The following is a 16,828-nucleotide window of genomic DNA, read 5'->3' as shown; positions in this document are numbered from 1 at the left end:
TGTAATGGCCGTGCACTTTTCTGTGACCAATTGACACACCTGACCTGCATGATGAACTAACATTTAAAACACAGCCTACACACTTATGTGGCTCAACATGCATATATAACTCAATGTGGCTGATTTTACACGGTTTTATGACTGAGGGCCCTGCTCAAACAATATTGGTTCCAGGGGAAAAAATAACATTCGACCTTCAGAGCATCTTTTGAGTAGGCATGCCATTTTTGTTTGAGTGTATTGCTTAGTACCCTATACATTAATCCAAATGTGAGAAAAACATTGTTTTTGACATTCTGGAGACTGTTACCGGGTGTTATTGAATATGCAACACATTGACCTATTGAGACTGACTGAACTCATGACCAGGCCACGTCTCTCACCTCTGAATAACTTTCTATATTCATTTCTTAAACCTGAGGCTAGACGAGAAGAAAGACTGGGTAAGGATAGATGTGTAAGATGTTTAGCAGTTCACGCAATCAGCAGCTTCATTAGAAGTTTGTTCATGTTAGAATTCATAGGGAATTTGCTTTGGACAATTGGTAGCAGGATGCTTGAAATGAAATATGTTGGGTAGTCGGAAAAAATGTATGCTTACATAATGAAAGTGGACCCCACACAATTGTAATAGTACATTTTGTAATGTCTTTCACATTGCTGCCTACTGAATGTTCTCAATTATCAAAAGAGGGGACACCACTTGCATCCTACATTGTAACCCAGCCATGAAGTTGTTATGGAGGGCAAAGAAGAATACAGAAAAGGGAGCTTAAAAAGCTTTTGTAATACCTAATTGAAAATGTAATGGGTTATTTATCCACTCACAAATTGTCCCATTGATGCACAGCATGATGGGATACATTTTGCCTAGTTTAATATAGCCCTCTAAAGCTCTTCGGGTTGAGGAGATTATCAAGAGATTCGCGAGCAGTATTGCGTTTCGAGATAATTTGGGCTGTAAATTTGCAAATGTATCTAATCTCGAACGCTACCTGCATAGGTCGCGGGCGAGCCTTTCTCGAGAGTCATCCCCCTCTGAGCATTGCATTGTGATAACAGGCTGACTACACTGCTCGCAAATACATTTTGAAATCTATATCCAATTATTGCACGCGCCAGCGAGCGTCTGTGTTGCCAAGGGCTAAAATAAAAGTCAGATCGCGCTGCAAGTCCTGCCTTTCCCATCTCCTCATTGGTTTATAGAAGCAGGTACCCACGTGCCATCTCCTCATTGGTTATACCCACGTGGGTGACTGAAAGACGAAGTAGGTCGGTGGTGGTAATGCATGCAATTTATGAAAGTTGACAATCGCTATATAAAGTCAAGAGAAGAAAATGCCTGGAAGGAGGAGAGATGACTAGAAACGATTCAGTTGACCGTTTTATGTGTGGATTAATTGGCAGAGTAGAGGACCTTTCCGGTAAAATAACAACTCAAATGTTTATATCCCAGGACAAATTAGCTAGCAACAGCAGGCTAGCTAAATATGACAAATTAGCTAGCAAGTGCAAGCTAGCTTTTTGACCTGTCCCCAAATTAATATAATTGGTTCAGAGTTTGTTTTGATATTTCAACCTGTGTGTCGTGAACGCATTTGGTATGGGGGGACAAAATACATTTATTTATGATGGCGCACGTGTGCAGCCGATTTTGGTTCTGTGAATTAGCCAATGTGTATTGTTGTCACGTAAGAGGTCAAGGGATGCTTCTGGCACCATTTATATAAACAGAAGTTCGCCAGAGAGAAATCCCCATACTTTACATTTGCGCTTGCTGTTTGTACATATCATGTTTGCCGTTTTGTACATTTTATAGACCATGGCAAACGAGAGTTCATTGACCTGGTCCATTGCGGAAACAAAGCTTCTGATATCCATTTGGTCGCAAAATCCGATTCTAGCGAGGTTGGAAACGTGTTACAGAAAAAGAGATCTATATTGAGAATGTCCACGGGGTTGCTTGCACATGGCCACCATTGTTCGGAAGTAGTGCCAGACAAAAATCGTAGACATTAAATATATATAACACAAGACGAAAGACAATAATGGACTGAGTGATAGTGGCCGGGAGACCTGTCCATTCTACAGGGAACTGGACGAATTCCTTGGCACATGACCTGCCTCCATGCCTCGCCATATTATTGAGTCCAGGGTGACTGAAGCAGAAGAGCAAGAATATGGCAAGTACTTTTTTCGGCTTTGTGTTCTTGTAACTAACAAAATAAGTCTGGACACTGACCTAATGTATTAGCCAGCCAGCTACCTATAAGTTATATGAATCTAAATTATCACTACTTCACGTTATTTTCTGCTAGCTGCCTGCTAACAAAGCTCACGTTTTATAACATAAGTGATTGTTGCTTAGCCTGTTTGTACATTTTTCTTTTCACTCTCACCCAAATGATTGTAATGACTAGGAACTAGTTAGCTATTTCACAACTACTTTATGTTGTTGACTGCTAGCTGCTTGCTAACAAAAGTCACTGTTCATAGCAAATGTATTCTGTTTGGTAACTTTGCTCATCACTTGCTCTCCCACAGACTGATGAAGGGCCAAGCAGCAACCCTGGGCCCAGCAGCAGTTGCAACACTCAACTTGGCTACAGTTCCAACTGAGAGGTCTGTGTACCTCCCAAGTCCAGACAACTCATCTCTTGGCTCGGGGAACCCTCCTCGAGCCACCACAAAACCTCTTGCACGTGTTGGTCAGTATAACGTGTTATTGTACTTTATGTTTGGTTGGTGATGCCACATCCTCTGTAGACCCATGCGCAGACCCAATCAATGATTTTGTTGCTGCAGGGCCATGAGGCAGCGTACAGCAGCACTCCTGTACGCAGACCTCCACCACCTCACGGGCAATACAGCCAGAGAGACAACAGTTATCATTGGCTGTAGTTACCCTGAACAGACAACACCACAATGCCTTTGAACTTTTCAAACTTGTTACATACTTGTTTGTTTATTTTCTGCTTAACCTTTTTTTCATATATATATATTTTGTCATTACTTTGATTTAAACTTATATTTTGCACCCAGATTTATTTAAAACACTCTTCTTTTTTTACTTGAACCTTTTTTATGTACTTTAATAATTTCTTAGTTTGGTTGGTTTTTGAAATGTTTGCAAATGTATTAAAGATCCAAAAACGGATACCTCAAGTATTCAGACACTCAGGTGCATCCTGTTATCATTGAGCAACCTTGAAATGTTTCTACAACTTGATTGGCATCCACCTGTGGTAAATTCAATTGATTGGAAATTATTTGGAAAGCTACACACCTGTTTATATAAGGTCCCACACTTGAAAGTGCATGTCAGAGCAAAAACAATGCCATGAAGTCGAAGGAATTGTCCATAGAGCTCCGAGACAGGATTGTATCGAGGCACACATCTGGGGAAGGGTACCGAACAATGTCTGCAGCATTGAAGGTCCCAAAGAACACTGGCTTCCATCATTCTTAAATGGAAGATGTTTGTAACCACAAAGTCTTCTTAGAGCTGGCAAAATGAACAATTGGGGGAGAAGGGCCTTGGTCAGGAGGTGACCAAGAATCCGATGAACACTCTGACAGAGCTCCAGAGTTCCAATGTGGTGATGGGAGAACCTTCCAGAAGGACAACCATCTCTGCAGCACTGCACCAATCAGACCTTTATGGTGGAGTGGCCAGACGGTAGTCTGGACAAAAACTGGCACAATCTCTACTGTGAAGCATGGTGGTAGAAGAATCATGCTGTGGAGATGTTTTTCAGTGGCAGGGACTGGGAGACTAGTCAGGATCAAGGCAAGACGATGGGAGCAAAGTACAGAGAGATCCTTGATGAAACAATCTAAAAAAAGTCAAGGGGTCTGAATACTTTCCGACTGCACTATAAATCTATTTTTGGTCAACTGTTTACTTCTATCCATACTTAGTGGTCTGATAAACAATGCAAGTATTTAGATGCTCTACACCATTGCAAGCATTTGCATCTCAACTCTACCGTCAAATCATTACACATATTTACATGTCTGGTGTATGTGCTGGCTAGGGCCTGTATTTTGGACTATGTCTCATGACCTAGATTTGAACTTTTTTAAGCCTTTTCTCAAAATGAGAATTTAACCAAAAATTAAAGCAATTGTTTGAGGGTGCTGGACCATCTGACACATAAGAAATGGGGGAAATGAAGGTTAAAATCCTGATCACGTGACATGACTGTTCAAAACATGACAATGTGTCATAGATTAACTGCTTTCTGCTATTGACTCTAAAGCACTTTTGAGTTAGCCCTTTATACTCATAAGTTTAGCAAATATTTTTGTTGTCTAAGTGTGGGAAATGCTGTAAATTAAAATGATGTGATCTATTTTGGAAGGTGAGACATTGAGGATTATAATAAATACTGTTTTGATATCATACAACCAAGTCAAACAACTGTGAGTCCAAATGTGCACTTCACATCTCCAAATAATAACATAATGAGCCTATGTTTATTTATTGTGTAAAACATTTGCTGTTGGACATGCACCTGAATGCACTCATGACTCCATTGCACATTTTTTTGTACCATGTACCTTACGCACATAAAAGGTTTTGTTGGAAACCTGGTCACTGATTACTGTGGTCCAGGTCATTGGCAGTGGAGGTACAAACATTAGCCTAGGCGGAGAAGATGGCGTTTTCCCAGTCTTCTCAAATCACTTTAAAAATATCCATCAGTAAGCACCTGCCTTGGTAAATGGGAGATTGGCATATGGAAATGCCTATGACCTTCTCTGCTCACACTCCCCATGTGTAACCCCCTCTAACTTCTGGAACCTGGTAGACCCACACATTATGTGACGCATGTGGGCAAGGTTAAGAATAGCTTGTCCCTGGTGCTCACTGTTCTTTATTTTTTTATTTTTTTCAACGTCACGGAATGTGGTTCACATTCACTGGAGAGTTTTTCAAGACCGTCTCAGTGAGACATTTCCATGACCAGAGGCTATAGCTTTCTGCTCATGTTACGTAATAGTAGTTCAATTAAATGGCGGAGCGATTTTATTTATTTATTATTGTTATTTTATTCAGCTTTTTTTGTTGGATCAGTTTATCAAGAACCGTGTTGGATTCAACACACTAGTCAGTTGACATATTTAGAAGGGGTGAAAAACACAATAAATATTTGTAACATATTTATAGGATTGATGGTGCAATGCATGTCTTGAGCATGAAACATCAACAGTAGGTTTGACTGCACCACAGAGGGTGTTGTGGATGCTCGATAGGAGTTTGATCAATCCACTGAAGTGCTCAGATATGACCACAGGCAATAAGTGGGCTACACCGCGAGGAAGGTGGTCTACTTTATGAAGCCAACACTGGCTCTGTTGTAGTAATCCTGGAAAACCAGCTTGTTGTTACTGGTAAACACTGTCAAAGGTGCGTTGACTTCACAAGGCATGTTGTTTACCCTTAAGGAAACCTTCCTCTGGTGTTACTGCTTTGGGACAGTCACGTGGGGGCCTTGTGTATTTCTGCTGAGTGTACCCCCGGCCCTGTCAGATTTCTGTCACTGCGGAAAGGGACATGGCTCCTAGTGTGACGAATGCAGCAGCCGGTGGGTGTGGGCGATTTTCTCAGAAAAGAGCCTGACAAACAAGCAGGGAGGAATGTGTGCCCTGTTATGTGGGAGGGATCAGGTGTCGCTGGCTGTGAAGGGCTGGTATAAAGGACAGGGCTGCTATACCCCAGTCAGAACAGATATCAGCACTTCAGCGGACTCTGAAGCATCAACTACCAAAGCAAGAGGCTCAGCCCTCAGCCTCAAGTTATTGGCTTGTTAAAGCCTATAGGGAAAGAATAAAAGTTGTCAATGACCCACTGCGAAGTTTGAGAAGGCTGTGTTGAAAAATAAGCAAACATTTTCAAGCTCAACATTTAAGGAGAAGCCTATTCCAACATGGACATCCAGAGGACCGGCTCGTTGGTGCGTCCACCCAGCCCCATGGAGAGCCTGGAGAAGCAGCTGAGCTGCCCTATCTGCCTGGAGATGTTCACCAAGCCCGTGGTCATCCTGCCCTGCCAGCACAACCTGTGCCGTGGCTGTGCCAGTGACCTCTACGACTCACGCAACCCCTACCGCTTCTCGGGCGGCGTCTTCCGCTGCCCCACCTGCCGCTTCGAGGTGGTCCTGGACCGCCATGGCGTTCACGGACTTCAGCGCAACCTGCTGGTGGAGAACATCATTGACATCTACAAGCAACAGCAGGAGGGTGGCGGGGGTAGTGGCAGAGGAGACAGCACAGAGACTCCACTGAAGCCCAAGGACTCCAAGGAACCCATGTGCCAGGAGCACGAGGGGGAGAAGATCAACATCTACTGTGTGACCTGCCAGATGCCCACCTGCTCCATGTGCAAGGTGTTTGGCCAGCACAAGGACTGTGAGGTGTCACCACTGGGCAGTGTCTACCAGGTGCAGAAGGGCGAGCTGAGCAACGCTATCGACACCCTAGTGGCAGGCAACGGGCGCCTTCAGGCCCTGCTCAACCAGATGGAGGATACATGTCAGGCGGTGCAGGACAATGCACAGCGTGCCAAGCAAAGCCTAGGCGAGCGCTTTGACCTGCTCTACGCAGTGCTCGAGGAGCGCAAAGGCCTGCTGCTGGAACAGATCGGCAAGGAGCAGGACGAGAAGGTGACTGCGTTGCGGGCGCTGGCCCAGCACTACAGCGAGCGACTGCAGGCGGGATCAGAGCTGACGGACACAGCGGTGCGGGCCCTGGAGCAGAGCAGCGCCGCAGAGTTCCTGCTGGCTTCCAAGGGCCTTATCACACAGACCAAGGACACCGCCAAGATCTCCCTGGGCGAGGAGAGGCCCGAGCCGGGCTTTGAGAAGATGGACCATTTCACGCTGTCCACTGAGCATGTGGAGGCCATCCTGGCCAAGATGGACTTTGGAATGGTCGAAGACGATGCATTCGAGGATGCCGAAGGGGACGAAGAAGAGGAGTGATGAAACTGTAAAATATACAAACTGAACAAACTATTTACTACTTTTGAAGGTTATTTTAACCTGAATGTTCCTGGCAGGGACTCTAGTTGCAATGTTTCAGTGATATTAAGAGAAGTTAGGAATAAAGTTTTAAAATGTTTTTATACGTAGTTGATTGACTTGGATACCATGGCTTTCTCCAGTTTTGAGTTTAATATTTTTGTGTTTTTTTGTACTCTTAACTTTGCCTTTTTGTGAACTATAATAGTTTTTTTTTATACTTTTGTATTTCCATATCAGATGTATTCTGATCTATTTGTTATGTACTTTAGGTTGAATATCCTCTCCAGATTGTTTACACTTGAATACTTTAACACATGTAAAGATTGAGATGGGAAAGTAGTTTTGATTTGTAGTTTCTCATTGACATCTAGAATGCCTATGGTTGTATCAAATTGATAAATTATTTTGTGCACTAAACTGGCAAGAGAATATTTCAACAGATCTGAAATAAAGGGTATTTCAAATGACTCGAGCAGATTTGCATTTGTTTAGATTCCAACTATTCCAAGATTGCCATTCATTTCTACTTCATTCAGAAAATAAGTTTGAAGTTCAAAACAAAATATTTCACAAGAGAACTGTCATTCGGGAGTTGCCCCAATATGTTGTTGCGCTCACTTGGCAAGTACTAGCATAAAAAAAATAAAAGCCATTGCCAAGTCCTTAGTGGCTAGCCTTTGCTGATGAAGAGTGGGGGGCTATTTTTAAAATGCGAGAGGGTGTGAAACGACAGGCCCTGGAGTGTCAGTGAAGGGCAGAGAGTCCTCTGTGGCTAGCCATTACTGGTGAAGAGTGGGGGGGATATTTCTTTTTTTATGTGAGAGGGTGTGAAACAGGCTCTGGAGTGTCAGTGAAAGGCAATTGGGGGTCCTGTTTCTCATCCATGAAGCACCATCCCACTCATGTCATAGACCGTATTTCTCAGCAATTGCAAACTCCTTTCTGAAGAGCTGTAGGGGCCGGGCCACCTGTCATGAGTCATCTTTGGCTAGCTTCCTATCGGTCAGCGAGCTGCGACAAAAATAGTGGAATGAGAGGACCATGTTACAAAAATCTTCTTGCGGTGACCTGGTTCAATGGCTTCTACTATGTGCTAATAGTCCCCGACATCCTTTTCTGAATTTTGATACTGTGGTGCATGTTGGGTATTTTGTAGGTCAACAATATACAGGACCAGTCAACCCTTTTCAAATATACTAAGGCACAGAAGTTGATAATGCTCTGGCTCTCAAATGTGCCATATACAGTAGGCTACATAATGTGGTTGAAAGGATATTTTCCTTGATTTTTTTTTTTTTCTGGGCCGAAGCCATGGCTGTTGGTTTTCTCATTATTTTTTGCGCAGGTGTAGTCCTCAGATGAACAGTGTGTTCATTTTGAAGAGGCTTGACAACACACACGCACGCATACATACACTACAGCTTAGTTTGTCAGGTTCACAAGTACTTTACTGGCTCTCTTAAATCATGCTTTCAGATTCCATCTAAAGTTGTTTTCATTTTCCCCTTAACTGCCTGCAGTTAACACCAAATTTCGCTTCCGTTCAGAAAATGAAACCACATTCATAACAGGTCACTCTTTGGGGAAGGAGAAGGGGGGGGGGACCCCCGGACAGGCACTGTGCCTGTCCTCGCAGCTGTCTTTACTCACTCCACTTGTTATCGCCGCTAACGCTGTTGTAGCGAATGAAGGGTTGTTGTTTGTACACAGACTGTTGCCAGGCAATAAAGTGTGAAGGCCAATTAACTTGGGGCTTGTTTATCGACGCTGTCAGGGCAGCAACAAAATCCACCAAAGGTGTAAGCTAATGTCTGGTTTGCTGTCAGCTGTGAGACAATATTGTTTTTTCAATGTTGTCATAAGGAGCAGTTAACTCGGAACCAAATCATACTCAAATCTTACCTCCGCCTTGCACCGTAGGCCTATTTCACTTGATCTTTTTCAGTCTGTGTATAGCCAAATGGTTATCAGCACTGCTACATGAGTAGTACAAGAACATAGCTTTTTGAACATGGGGCAAGACTCCACGTTTTGCTGTTTACATTAAGCGTTATTTGATTTTGTTGCATGTTTGAAAGACGGAGAAATATCTCATGTATGTACCTATCTTTTCTTCCACAGAGACCACACGTAGGAGGGCCTATGGCCTGGTGGCCCAGGCGTACACCTCCATCACGGCAGAAGACTTTGCCGCCTTTGTGGGCTACTCTGTGGAGGAAGCCGTGAAGGGTAAGCAGCTGCAGTGCGAAAACCTAATTTTCCCTCACTACCCACCTGGCTACTGGATCAATAACACAGTCATATACCATAGATTTGTACATTACAAGTCAAGAGTTTGGACACACCTACGCATTCAAGGTTTTTTTGTTATTTTTACTATTTTCAATATTGTAGAATAATAGTGAAGACATCAAAACTATGAAATAACACAAAAATAGAGTCATGTAGTAAGCAAAAAAGTGTTAAACAAATCAAAATATATTTTATATTTGAGATTCTTCAACGTAGCCACCCTTTGCCTTGATGACAGCTTTGCACACCTATGGCATTCTCTCAACCAGCTTCATGAGGTAGTCACCTGGAATGCATTTCAATTAGCAGGCGTGCCTTGTTAAAAGTTAATTTGTGGAATTTCCCTGATAGCTGATGTTCTGAAAGAGCTGCAAAATCTGGACCAGTACAAATCAGCCGGGCTAGACAATCTGGACCCTCTCTTTCTAAAATTATCTGCCGAAATTGTTGCAACCCCTATCACTAGCCTGTTCAACCTCTCTTTCGTATCGTCTGAGATTCCCAAAGATTGGAAAGCTGCCGTGGTCATCCCCCTCTTTAAAGGTGGTGACACTCTAGACCCAAACTGCTACAGACCTATATCTATCCTACCCTGTCTTTCTAAGGTCTTCGAAAGCCAAGTTAACAAACAGATTACCGACCATTTCGAATCCCGCCATACTTTCTCCGCTGTGCAATCTGGTTTCAGAGCTGGTCATGGGTGCACCTCAGCCACGCTCAAGGTCTTAAACGACATCATAACCGCCATCGATAAGAGACATTCCTGTGCAGCCGTATTCATCGACCTGGCCAAGGCTTTCGACTCTGTCAATCACCACATTCTTATTGGCAGACTCGGCAGCCTTGGTTTCTCAAATGATTGCCTCGCCTGGTTCACCAACTACTTATCTGATAGGGTTCAGTGTGTCAAATCGGAGGGCCTGTTGTCCGGACCTCTGGCAGTCTCTATGGGTGTGCCACAGGGTTCAATTCTCGGGCCGACTCTCTTCTCTGTAAACATCAATGATGTTGCTCTTGCTGCTGGTGATTCTCTGATCCACCTCTATGCAGACGACACCATTTTGTATACTTCTGGTCCCTCTTTGGACACTAACCTTCTGGTCCCTCTTTGGACACTAACACAACTAACCTGCAGATGAGCTTCAATGCCATACAACTCTCCTTCTCTCCACCTCCAACTGCTCTTAAACGCAAGTAAAACTAAATGCATGCTATTCAATCGATCACTGCCCGCACCTGCTCGCCCGTCCAGCATCACTACTCTGGATGGCTCTGACTTAGAATATGTGGACAACTACAAATACCTGGGTGTCTGGTTAAACTGTAAACTCTCCTTCCAGACTCACATTAAGCACCAACTGTCAGAGCAGCTCACAGATCACTGCACCTGTACATAACCCATCTGTAAACAGCCCATCTATCTACCTACCTAATCCCCATACTGTATGTATTTATTTATCTTGCTCCTTTGCACCCCAGCATCTCTACTTGCACATTGATCTTCTGCACATCTATCATTCCAGTGTTTAATTGCTTTATTGTAATTACTTCGCCACCATGGCCTATTTATTGCCTGAACTTACCTCATTTGCACTCACTGTATATAGACTTTTTGTTTTATTTTGTTCTACTGTATCATTGACTGTATGTTTTGTTTATTCCATGTGTAGCTCTGTGTTGTTGTATGTGTCAAATTGCTATGCTTTATCTTGGCCAGGTCGCAGTTGCAAATGAGAACTTGTTCTCAACTAGCCTACCTGGTTAAATAAAGGTGAAATAAAAAAATGCATTTGAGACAATCAGTTGTGTTGTGACAAGGTAGGGTTGGTAGACAGAAGATAACAAAACAACCAAGTCCATATTATGGCAAGAAGGTCAGTCAATCTGGAATTTTTCTTAAAGTTTCTTAAAGTGCAGTCGCAAAAACCATCAAGCGCTATGATGAAACTGGCTCTCGTGAGGACCACCACAGGAAAGGAAGACCCAGAGTTACCTCTGCTGCAGAGGATAAGTTCATTAGAGTTAACTGTGCCTCAGATTGCAGCCCAAATAAATGCTTCACAGAGTTCAAGTAACAGACACATATCATCATCAACTGTTGAGAGGAGACTGCGTGAATCAGGCCTTCATGGTTGAATTGCTCCAAAGAAACCACACCAATAAGAAGAGACTTGTTTGGGCCAAGAAACACGAGCAATGGACATTAGAACAGTGGAAATCTGTTCTTTGGTCTAATGACTCCAAATTTCAAAATGTTTATTCCAACCGCCTTATCTTTGTGAGAAGCAGAGTATGTGAACGGATGATCTCCGTATGTGTGGTTCACACCGTGAAGCAGGTGTGATGGTGTGGGGATGCTTTGCTGGTGACACTGTGATTTTATTTAGAATTCAGGGCACGCTTAACCAGCATGGCTACCACAGCATTCTGCAGCGATACGCTATCCCATCTGGTTTGTGCTTAGTGGGGCTTATCAATTGTTTTTCAACAGGTTAGTGCCCCAAAACACACCTCCAGGCTATTTGACCAAGGAGGGGAGTGATGGTGCTGCATCAGATGACCTGGCCTCCACAATCACCCGACCTCAACCCAATTGAGATGGTTTGGGATGAGTTGGACCTCAGAGTGAAGGAAAAGCAGCCAACAAGTTCTCAACATGTGTGGGAACTCCTTCAAGACTGTTGGAAAAGCATTCCTCATGAAGCTGGTTGAGAAAATGACAAGTGTGCCAAGCTGTCAAAGGGTGGCTACTTTGATTTGTTTAACTTTTTTTAACACTTTTTTGGTTACTACATGATTCCATATGTGTTTTTCATAGTTTTGATGTCTTCACTATTATTCTACAATGTAGAAAATAGTACAAAATTACGAAAAACCCTTGAATGAGTGTGTCCAAACTTTTAACTGTTACTGTATCTCTTCATGAAATGATATAAACTCATTTTTATCAGTAGAGGCAGATAAAGCTAAATTGTTCATGCAGGCGGGGATGAAGATGGTTAGTACTTTTCTAGAGTTGAAAGACCGGAAAATAGTCATCAAACTATTCCCTTTTCATCTCTTTTTCCGTTTCTTTTCCCCTCCTATTCTCTACCCACCGCTCCTCTCTGGTTTCTTTCCCTCCTTTCCACAGAGGTGGTGAGCCAGGGCTGGCAGGCAGATCCTGCCACCAGGATGGTAATGCCCCAGAAACCAGGTAGGTGGAGCTGTTGCTCTTCTCTTTTCTCCCATCACTCGGCTGTTTATCATGCCCTAGTCTCTTTCCCAACTCTGCCCAATCACGCCCTCTTTCTGTGCTGATAGCACATTTCACCAGACTTTCAATCCCCCCTATGCTCGCTTTAACCGTGTGTGTGTGTGAGGGAGAGAGAGAGATCCGGATCCAGAGCTGTGAATTTTGGGGTCATTCATAATTGGCTCAGACACTGACTCCAGTCCTCCTCATCGACCTTTCCCTTCCTGTCCTCTGTCTTTCTGTATTCGTGGGCTTTAATTTATTTTTCTCCTCACATTTTTTCCCTCATATTGATGTTCTTTCCTTTGGCTGGCCTGTAAGACATTCTGTCCCTGTGTAACTGGGAAAACACATGTCTCATGAAAGAGCAACATCAAATATCCCTCTTTCTCTCTCACCATGCGCTCCTTCTCTCCCCACTCTTCTTTTTCCTGTGTTCTTTCATTCACTTCTTTACCCTCACACAGCCACACTCAATCGCTGTTCCTATCCCTGTCCTCCTCCCTTCCCTCCTCTTCCCCCTCTCCTCAGATCTTCTCTCTCCAATCCTAACAGTCTACAAGCCCAGTGGGTGGCTTGTTAATCATTCTGGCTTGAGACATTTTTGTGGGCTGTGTCTGGGGCCATGTAACAGCCTCTCTCTAATCAGCGGGCCATCATGTTAAGCATCTGTGGCACATATGTCCGTCTGACTCGATGCATCAGCCCCTCGATTAATCCCTTTCCACCTACACTGAACAAAAATATAAATGCAACATGCAACAATTTAAGCCATGGGTGGGCCTGGCAGGGCATAAGCTTACCCACTTCATAGCCAGACCAAGCCAATCCGAATGGGTTTTTGCCCAAAAATGGACTTTAGAATATACATAAACAATGTATTGGCTGTGCATGGGAAGCTAAACTTCTGGGGTGTATTCATTTGTGCACACTAGAAAATCACTCATGTCCAGATGTGCAATTCATGTTTCTCCAGCATTGCAGTGAGAATAGATGTACCGTGCTGCTTAGTCTTTGAATTGGAGCATGTCCCCTGTCCTCTAACCACACACACACACACACACACACACACACACACACACACACCGGTGGGTGATGCTACATGGTAGAAGACTTGGCTCTATGAGGAATCCCCCTTTTACTCACTCACTCTCTCTCCCAAACAGATCCTCCCCCTGTCTCGCTGGTTCCAAACGAGCAGCAACTGGCCAGACTCACTGACTACGTGGCTTTCCTTGAGAACTGATCAATTCCCTTCAGTCCCGTTTGTCTGCCGTGAGGAGGACTCCAGAACACCCCTCTTCCTGAGCTTAGATGGACACACGCACCATACACACACGCACCATACACACACACACAGACACACATGCAGGACCTCAAGCTCACGCCCCTTGTGCATGATTGTGGTCATGTCTCTGGGAGCGAGACACCATGTTTTCAGAAAGATGTGCCTCAGACTTACGATTCAGTTCGTACGCCCACTAACTCTGTTGTTGGGCAATCCTTAGTAAATGACTGCGACTTTACTGCGTCTTTACGAAGTGGCAGTCTCAATGATTGTAGTAGTTAATTTAATGTAATTTCTGTAAGAAATGTACTATTTTCATGCGCACGTTGGAAGAATTTGATTATCCGCAGCCGCCCAACTATGTGAGAAGTCCCGCATCAGACTCTAACCCGCAAATAGGCCGAAAATTGGAGGGGGTGCAAGATTATTTTTTTTTCGAATAATTTCCAACATTTTGGTAGGCTATTTGTTCGTCAACTTTTCTATAATTATATGCATGCAGTTTCTCTTCTGTCATTACTGCCCTAGAAGACTAAATAAACCCTTGTTCACCAGAATGTCGTAAATCGGTGAACGCTTCAATCTTGTTGACTTCTGTAAAGTTTTCTCTCATCTCTGCTTCTCTCCTGCAGGAGAGGTTTAGGGACCGGAGGGGTAAATGTAATAAAACATTTTTTTTAAGATTTTCTGTGCAAAATGTACATCAATCTGACCAGTTTGAAGGAAGTTAAAAGCAGTGAAAACAATCCAACATGTTTCTGATAAGATTTCAGTTCAACCTGGATGCATATTTTAAATGGTTCAACTACTATCAGCTTTTATAATGCTGATAAAGATAGCCTTTGCAGTCGCTAACCGCACATTAATTCTCTCAAGATACAAAAAATAATATTAAAATATCCACTCCTGTTTCCAAGTCAAAGTTTACATTTTGTTGTATCATTCTACTGCAAGAAATGCTTAATTTTGCAGGAGTTAATATTCGGTTATGTATGAGGTTATAAACCTACACTACATGACCAAAACTATGTGGATACCTGCAAGTCAAACATCTCATTCCAAAATCATGGACATTAATATGGAGTTGGTTCCCCCCTTTGCTGCTATAACAGCATCCACTCTTCTGGGAAGGCTTTCCGCTAGATGTTGGAACATTACTGCGGGGACTTGCTTCCATTCAGCCACGAGCATTAGTGAGGTTGGGCACTGATGTTGAGTGATTAGGCCTGGCTTGCAGTCGGCGTTCTAATTCATCCCAAAGGTGTTCGATGAGGTTGAGGTTAGGGCTCTGTGAAGGCCAAGTTCTTCGACACTGATCTCGACAAACCGTTTCTGTATGGACCTCGCTTTGTGCACGGGGCGTTGTCATGCTGTAACAGGAAAGGGCCTTCCCCAAACTGTTGCCACGAAGTTGGAAGCACAGAATCGTCTAGATGGTCATTGTATGCTGTAGCATTCACTGGAGCTAAGGGCCTAGCCTGAACCATGAAAAGCAGCCCAGACCATTATTCCTCCTCACCCAAAATTTACAGTTGACAGTATGAATTGTGGCAGGTAGCGTTCTCCTGGCTTCCGCCAAACCCAGATTTGTCCCTCGGACTGCCAGATAGTGAAGAGTGATATTGTTATATTACTCATTGTATTTTCAGATTTCGTTATCAACAAATGTGCTGAAAAGTACAGTAAATTTAAAATGCACATAAAATCAAGTGTACTGTTTAGGTTCAGTTTTGTGTCAGGTGAAATGTTGTGTCCTCAACTTTGGTCTCATAATTTTCCAATAATCTCCAAACTGTTCCCTTTCAATTACTACCATGCTTATGCATATGGTTTGCATATTCCCTTTGTAAGAAACATTTCAATTTAGCCCCATTCAGATAGGCTGATAGCCACGAGTGTAAAGGATTAACCCGCAATATCATGGTCGGAAGCTCAGATTTCTGATTCTTATGTCTTTGACCTGCTGTATACATGCACTTTAGACTGAATCCTAATTTTATAAACGCATGTGTATTTAAAGTTTAGCATATTCCTAAAGTGTTTGGCCACAACACATGGGCCTGGCTATGGTGTGCCAGTGTCATTCAGCGAATACAGTGCCTGAGGCTGAGATGGTGGTAACTGGACCATGTCACTATTCAGAGAATCTGTTACTGCCTGGTCAGTCTGACATGCATATCAACAGCACTCGTCATCCTCACGGGGCCAGCCATGAAGTTATATTGGGCAAGGAAGCATCACTATATTTGAACTTGGTGACAGAGAGGGTCGACAAAGAGGGTTGTTTGAGGGGTTCGAGATCAAGCTGACTGTACCATGAATGTGTGAACAACTTACCATTTTTCCAACGACAAGTAATTACTTACCTTAATATGCATGTAATGACGCCTTAATATGCTTGTAATGACGAACAGTGGAGACTTTGACATGGTACAAAATAATTACTGTTACACTTCTCACATAAAGCCATTGCACACCACATTAAATGAAAATAATCAACAGTTAACTACTAATTCTTCCCACATGGAACTAATGCAAATATAATACCCTTTTGTGAACATGCTTTTTTTAGCTTTGAATTTTAACATCCTTATTTTCTGAGTTGCTGTTATCCATGTTCTTCCTTTTTTCATTTAGTTTCTTAGTAGGCTTATATAGAGGTTTAGCAGCTGTGGTCATGGGGAAGCACAGTCCTATCACAATGTTATGCCTACAGTCATTACACTCGCTGGAAAGTATTTGCAATGGAGCTCAGCGTTATCACTGTGACTCACAACCGTTAAAATGGCATGGGACTTTAACATGAATGATTTCCGAGACTCAATATCAACAGGTGCAACCTAGGCCTTTGGAATCAATGTCAGACAAACGGCAGCTTGGGGCCCAAATTAAACTGAGTCGTTCTTTTTGATTTTTGGCTGCTTACAATGGGGTACAGCTGTGACAGCTGAAAGATTACATAGAGAAAATTGTGCATTGATGACA

General features: G+C 43.2%; 2 protein-coding genes across 4 annotated transcripts in view; both read left to right on the top strand.

The window, feature by feature from the left end:
* The window catches only part of LOC135519908 (COP9 signalosome complex subunit 8-like), a 29,203-nt gene extending 14,677 nt beyond the window's left edge, over positions 1–14,526 (top strand). The window contains exons 5-7 of one of the 2 annotated variants that reach the window (XM_064945125.1): positions 9,150–9,257; positions 12,454–12,516; positions 13,722–14,526. In XM_064945125.1, the coding sequence (XP_064801197.1) occupies positions 9,150–9,257; positions 12,454–12,516; positions 13,722–13,801 (251 nt within the window). In that variant the 3' untranslated portion in view covers positions 13,802–14,526. The other variant, XM_064945124.1, reaches the window with a different exon arrangement.
* On the top strand, positions 4–7,495 carry LOC135519906 (E3 ubiquitin-protein ligase TRIM63-like). Of its 2 annotated transcripts, XM_064945123.1 has the most exons (3): positions 4–2,183; positions 2,545–2,708; positions 2,806–7,495. In XM_064945123.1, exon 3 carries the CDS (start codon positions 5,934–5,936, stop codon positions 6,984–6,986), a length of 1,053 nt encoding a protein of 350 aa, XP_064801195.1. In that variant the 5' UTR covers positions 4–2,183; positions 2,545–2,708; positions 2,806–5,933; the 3' UTR covers positions 6,987–7,495. The 2 variants fall into 2 exon arrangements, with proteins under 2 accessions (XP_064801195.1, XP_064801194.1); XM_064945122.1 differs by having other exon boundaries at positions 4–2,708.
* Positions 14,527–16,828: the final 2,302 nt, after the last annotated feature.

Source organism: Oncorhynchus masou, chromosome 29, assembly GCF_036934945.1.
Source record: "Oncorhynchus masou masou isolate Uvic2021 chromosome 29, UVic_Omas_1.1, whole genome shotgun sequence".
In the NCBI taxonomy this organism is placed as follows: Eukaryota; Metazoa; Chordata; class Actinopteri; order Salmoniformes; family Salmonidae; genus Oncorhynchus; species Oncorhynchus masou.
Note: the sequence above shows the minus strand (reverse complement) of the source record. Positions and strands in the feature narration are given on the sequence as shown.

Bases quoted from the DNA above. Each gene is read 5' to 3' on its own strand.
- LOC135519906 (XM_064945123.1), top strand. From the start codon at position 5,934: ATGGACATCCAGAGGACCGGCTCGTTGGTGCGTCCACCCAGCCCCATG.